This window comes from Geospiza fortis, unplaced genomic scaffold, assembly GCF_000277835.1.
Source record: "Geospiza fortis unplaced genomic scaffold, GeoFor_1.0 scaffold208, whole genome shotgun sequence".
NCBI classification, from domain to species: Eukaryota; Metazoa; Chordata; class Aves; order Passeriformes; family Thraupidae; genus Geospiza; species Geospiza fortis.
The window spans coordinates 688,329-695,044 of record NW_005054468.1 but is presented as its reverse complement, the minus strand read 5'-3'; the positions used below and the strand labels follow the sequence as shown (position 1 = coordinate 695,044).

The 6,716-nt window shown below is 41.9% G+C and overlaps 1 protein-coding gene across 1 annotated transcript in view; it reads right to left on the bottom strand.

The window, feature by feature from the left end:
• Nucleotides 1–4,070: 4,070 nt before the first annotated feature.
• Nucleotides 4,071–6,716, bottom strand: part of ZNF462 (zinc finger protein 462) — an 88,125-nt gene continuing 85,479 nt past the window's right edge. Inside the window, 2 exon segments of the mRNA XM_014309930.2 lie at nucleotides 4,071–5,011; nucleotides 5,947–6,061. Coding sequence (XP_014165405.2) covers nucleotides 4,810–5,011; nucleotides 5,947–6,061 — 317 coding nt within the window. The 3' untranslated portion in view covers nucleotides 4,071–4,809.

The following is a 6,716-nucleotide window of genomic DNA, read 5'->3' as shown; positions in this document are numbered from 1 at the left end:
GTGCTGAGATGTTTCCTTGTAACCTGGAGACTTTTGCTGTGCAGGTTCACATGAAGATAAATGGGCCAGGAGCACCAAAATTTCACACCCACTTCCCAAAGAGTGGATTTTCCTCTGGAAACCCCAGAGATCCAGCCTTGTAAGTGACTCTGCCAAGCTTCAGTGCTGCCCCTGAGTCACAGGACAGCCTCAAAGGCTGAACTCTTCTCCAGGGAGGCTGGATGTTTGGAAGGGAGGGAGATATCAGCCTGATATTCCTATTCCCATAGCAACTCCTGCAGAGCCTTTGCTCCGGAATGGATACAAAGGCAAGAGCTCTGCATGGGGAGCATTCAGCCACTGTACCTCCAGGCTGGAGAGAAATTCCAGCAGTCAAGATAGCAATAATGAGGCAAACATTTACCCAGGCTCCATAACCAAAGGGAGGACAATGAGCCTGGGAGCACAGTGTGTGCAAAATCCCACTTGTCCCATGGCACAAGTGTCTGCAGGGCTCTCAGCCCAAAGAAAGGGACTTACCCATGGAGGCAGAGGGGTAATAATGTGGGTAAAGGATCATTTTTAGTAACCTTTCCCTTTGCTTCTTCCCTCCCACTGCTGCGATTTCAGCTCAGCCAACACAGGTGATCCAGGACATGAAGGGAACTCAAGGAAAGACAGGGTGAGACTGTCCCTGAAGTGATAGGGCAAGAGGGAGAGGGTTAAAATCAAAAAGAATGGGTTCAGATGAGATTTTAGGAAACGAGATTTTAGGAAAAAGTTCTTGGCTGTGAGGGTGGTGAGGCACAGGTTTCCCAGAGAACGTTGTGGCTGCCTCATCCCTCAAGGCCAGGTTAGACAGGGCTTGGAGCAACTTGGGATTGTGGAAAGTGTCCCTGACTATGGCAGAGGGTTGGAACAAGATCGTCTTTAAGGGTTCCCTCCAACCAAAACCATTCTGTGATTTTATGATACATTCACATCCAGCCTGATACCTAAAGGTGTGGATAGCAAATGCTCTGTTTCAAACTCACACAATCCTGAGACTAAGCTGGGTGGGAAAATGCAGCTGCAGGAATCTAGAACTCACCCCAAGGTATTCCATTATTACATCGGTGATGTATTTATTTTTAGTGATATATCACTGAGCAGCCCTCTTTTAATTTAGTGAAAGTGCAGGTAGGCTCTGGGCTAGAACACATGATGTGCAAATTACTTGTAGTCCTTTCTGAATAAATGTTTCCAGAGATCCTTGAAAAAATGTAGTGTCTGACAGCCCAAAATGTATCATTCCTACCCTTTTCCTGTAAACACAGGTTAAAGACATAAGCATCTTAACAGGGAAATAAAGTATTTCTCTATGTTTTGACTCCTAGGGAAAAAGGTATGAGCAAGTAAAGCTATCAGGTGATCAAAGGTTTCATGCTGTTTCACAGCATACACATTCCTTTGAGATCCAACCCCAGAACAACCAGAAAGCTGCTAAAACTGGGGACAGGATCTGCTTAAAACACAACCAGATAGGGAAAAAAAACCCCAAAACAAGCCAACAACCTTCTGACATCTTACCAACATGCATTTAAAATTGCTGTATTTAGCAAAGGAAGATTCTGTGACAACACCACGAGCATCACTTTGGGTTTTTGGAGGAGAATGAGGAAATACACCAAGCTCCAGATTTTTTTGGTGAATATCCAGCTCCAGACCAGGAACAGCCGCAGTGCTGGATCCAGCAGGTCATCAGATACTGGGGAATGCAATATTGCAACAGCTCATGACAGGGCTGAGTTGGTAATCCACACACCAGCCTGTCTCCGTCTATTTTGATCTTTCCATACAGCTTGCAAAAGTTCCTCATTTCCATGTCTGGGTTCAGGAGTCAGCAGAGCATGGCAGGGTGTCCCTGACCTCTAAAGGATGTTGGGCTGGGGCACATTCGAGGCATTTTTGGGGGATGCTGTAGACCCTAGACCTGTGTGAGCTAGGGCAAGCCACTCCCCACAACCTGCAAATCAAAAATTCCCTGTGAAATACTGGGGGAAAGGCTGCAGGAGCAAAAAAAGAGGATTTTGCTCTCCCTCCAGAGCTGCAGAACCAGTAACTTGTAGGGACCCACCTCCAGAGTAATATCAATATAAAAACCACACAAGACGAGCAAGCACTCTTAAAAAGTTTTTATTAATTTTCATTGTTTTTTTTTTTAAAAAAAACAAACCCGTCAGTGCAACAGTTCAGTATCCCCTTCCTATCCCCCATCAGTAAGCAGTAATTTTAAAATCAGGAAATACCGAGTGCTGAAGCCAATGGGTTAGCATTTTGCTATTATTTCCTTCTGTCAAACTCTGAAAAAGTCCTCTGTATAAATTAAACAATGAAAAAAATGTTATTTTCAATTCTATGTCATTACAGTCAACAGAATCATAATAATGCACCTAAAATGTGTGTCCACAATATATCAGGTATACATTTTTGGGAAAAGAATAAAAGGAAAAAAATATGACATTCTAAGCTTGTTAAAAGGATAATGGTCCCATATTTTTTTTTATTACAGGTTAGCAAAACAAAATCCAATGGATTACAATATTTACATGTTATTTGAAAAATTAAGTAGTGATAAAAGCATGTCACAATCATTGTTTCTTTTTTTTTTTTTCTTTTTCCTTTTTGGTAACCATTACAAACACCCAATCCAGGTATGGAACTGTTTAAATATATTTGAAATGAGGCCAATTAAAAAACAAATACAGACACAAAATGTGTACTTATACTTGTCCCTCCAATGTGTCTTTTTCTATGATGTTCCCTCCCTGTAAAAAAAAAAAGAAACTAAAACCAAAAAAAAAAAAAGAAAAAACCATAAACAAAACAACAGAAAAATTGAAAGAATCCCCCTAACACACAATTGATGAATCCCCAAAAGCAAAACACCATGCTTCTCAAGTAGCACTTATTCCACAAATGCAACATTTTTGCCATCGCTTTTAAGTGAAGCTCTCCAGGACACAATTTCCTGGAGAGCTTCCTATTTTCCCCCCTCCCCCTCCCCCAGATCCCCCCCAAAAAACAAAAAAAACAAACGAAGACCAATCGGAACATACCGTGGGCACCAGATCCTGTGTTGGCCGCACAGGCAAAATCCCCAAATTGAGTTTAAATAGGCTTTCTACCCAGGGGGTAGTTGCAGGATCAGCCACTTAAGGTATGAAGGTTCCTATCCATTCTACACTGCTCCCCTCATGCTAAAAAGCTAAGGAGGAGGGGAAAAAAAACTCAGCAACTCCATCCACTGAATCGAGTTAAAAGTAGTTCTCCAGGCTCAATGTCGTGTGTAACCAACTCACCTCCGCTTGCAAAAAGATGTGTTAACAGACACCCCTCCCTCCCACCACACCAAAACAAAAAAACAAACAAAAAAAAACCCAGAAATACAAACAAAAAAAAAAAGAGAAACAACCAAAAACCCACGCACAAACCACAGACGGAATAAAAAAAAAAAAAAGAAAAGAGGAAAAAAAAAGGCAGCCAATCTCAACGAAAATTTACAGTTGTGAGACGGATAGATGTTAATATGACAAGCAACAGAACGGTTATGAGGACCCATGTGTTTGGCCCATGAGCTGCATAGCTGTGCTGTAAGTTTGGTTCTTTAGTTTTTTTTTTTAAAGTTAAAACTTCTTTGTTATCTCCATTATGTTTAAAATTAACGAGGACAACGACGACAACGACAGCGACAACAAAAAAAGGTTCTATTCACAAGATCTAGTCTCCTTTTCCTGTCCCCCACTCAAAAAGAAATACTCGTTTTTACATGAGAAAATTAATTGTGCTGTATTTGTAACACCTCAGGCTGATAGAAAACAAAACATGTGGCAAACAAAACCGCACAATCAGTCACATGAAATCTACCAAATACTAAAATTATAACTGAATACTAACAAACAGCTTACCTGGAATAAAGGATGACAATTCACAAACAGTTATCTAGGAATTAAAGTATCTCTCTCTTTTTTTTGTTTTTTTTTTTTACTAAAATAATTAAAAAAATCACAGTATTTTAAGAAATAAAACCCACACTGGGATTTTAAGCACAATTTGTTTTTCCTTTCTTTAAAACTTTTTTTTTTCTTCCTCCATTCACCACCTTGCCCAGCAGTCTCTCTACATTTAACCACAACAACAACAGGTAGTACTGACAAATGCAGAGATCTCCCTTGGTTAATTCTGAGGTACTAGGAAACAGGTGACTGTTTTAAGCAAAGCAGTTTCTGTTTTGTTTTTTTATTTTTTTCTGTTTTCTTTTTTTTTTTTTTTTTTGTTTTGTTTTCCCTGTGGTGGTTTTTATTTTTTTCCTTTTTTTTCTTTTTTTTTTTAATTTTCTTTTCTAAAGCAATTGCTTTCAGTCTGGAAAAGCGTTATGTATTAAAACTAGAAAAACGCACACAAACTTGTGCGTCCAAAAGTTGTCCCCCTACCACTTCTTCCACGCTCACGACGCTTCCACTCATAAAACAATCGAAGTCTCCACTGCAAAGCACGATGTGAAATGTAGGAAAAACACGGGGAGTTTTGCTTCATTAGTCCAAAGATGAGCGTAAACTTCCCATCGTCAGATCCGGGAGGAAAACAAAGATGCAGTGATGTAATGGAGCCACTTATTCCATCACTTAAATAACTTTAATATACACACACTCACACAGGTACCAGTGCTTTGAAAATAGATCATTCAGTCCTAAAAGCAGCTTTATTTCTTCCTTCTGCCCGCCCTGCCCAGCCCCGCTCATCACTGTTCAAGTACTGTCGATTAGAACCACACCAAACTCGCTTTTTTTCTTATTCGGTTTTGGCCTCCGGGGTGTCTAGGAGAGGTTGATCAGCAGCCACCATGCTGACAGCTGCTTCCCCAGTGTGGGAGTAGTCCAGGACCATGGCCTCGATGCCTTCCTTCTCTTCTGGCAGCGTGCTGGCTGTGTCCTCCACGTCCTCCTTGGGCTGGCTGTCCTCGCCACTCCTATGCTTGCTCTCGTTCAGCGCCCTGCAAGAAACAGAAACTGTCAGGGCACACAGCAAAGCCAGCCCAGTGCCTGCCACAGGAGGGACAGCAGCAGATCACTCTACAAAAAGGCAGCCACGCCACTGGTTCCAAAGGAAAGGATCAGGAGGAGGGATAAAGGTGCTGGTGGCACATTCTAGCCCTGAAACAGAATCTTTGTCTGTTCTGTGCTGGGACAGGTTTGGGGTCAGAAGGAAGAACTCAAACTGTGACACTTGAAGTTTATTCCCATCTCCCAGGTTCCTTGTAAACAAGACTTTGCGGGCACCAAAGGTACAGGAAAGAAGAGCTTTTCCCAAAGAGTTAATGAAATCCAATAAAACTTTTCATAGGTTGCAGCATTTCCAGTACTTATGCTCAGACTTACATTCTCTTAAGGGTAAGAGAAGTTATTGCTTCTCATTCCATCGCAGTTAACCCACAATATTGTATTCAGATGCTTCCCACATGTCAGCAGCCTTGAATGAAATCTACTCTTTGAACAAACTCTGGCTAGAAAAGAGGTCTCTGCTACCAGTGAGATCTACATCAAAAGAAGGAAACAGATTGCTCCCAAGACTCCTGTCTGTGATGTGTATCATCCCACAGTGTGCAAACTGCTCTAGAGAGGAAAAATTTTTGTAAAAAATCAACAGTACACTTAGGGAAAGTTAATCCTGGCCAAGAGGCGTTCACCTAGGGACAATCTTAAGTTTCAGAATCACAGTTAAACCCTACAGTTTACAGCCACCCTGGGCAGCAAAGTTAAAAAGGACACAGAGACATTCGATGACTATCCAATGACAAATTTGGTCTTCACAGAAATGTGCTGGCATTTACTGCAGGTTTTTTTGGGAGGGCAGGGATGGGGTGGGGGGAACATACAGAGATCTACTGCCACCTTTGGCTGCTTGGCAAGGGAACAGAAAGCAACTCACATGCCATGCCTCAGGACGTGCCGCTCCCACTCGGAGCCCTCGGTGAAGGATCGACCACAGAACTCGCACGGGAAGCGTTTCTCTGGAGCACTGCTGTCAGGAAAAATCATGGGATCTGGGAAAAAGACAGCACAGCTCATGAGCTCAGAAATGCCAGGGCAAGAAGGGCATTGTCATCATAGTAATCCTACTCTCTGCTGCACCTCTCACTCCAGAGAAGCAAAAGGAAGTTCTTGTCAAATAACTGGGAAAATGGAGCAGCCAAAAAGAAAAGTGACACTGCAAGTGACAAATCCCACCCTAGGTCTTAAAGCATCTCTGCAATTAAGGGTAACAAGTTGCTAGTCCCTGCTCCTCTATTTCAACAAATGAAGAGACTGCGGAATCTAAATTCTGAACCGAACACTGCAAAGCTTAGAAAAGCAAAATCAAAAATCCCCACTCAAGTCCATCTATAATTCTGGAACCGGTAGTACAAATTTCAAGAAACACAAGGATTTGGTACATTTAACATGTGATTCTTGTAATAGATCATAAAGCCTCATGGATTAGGTGCTGTATCTTAACTGCATAGGTGTTTCATGCTCATTCTAATCTTTCACACAAAGTGCTTGGGGCCTCATTTGCAGAAGTGTCAAGCACCTTGTAATATGAGTGAAGTCACTGGCAGCTCAGGGAATGACATTCCAGAAAGCCAAGCTCCATGTGAACACAGCCTGCTCTGACAAAAGATGAAACATTTTCTCACAAATTAAGAAGATCACCGCACA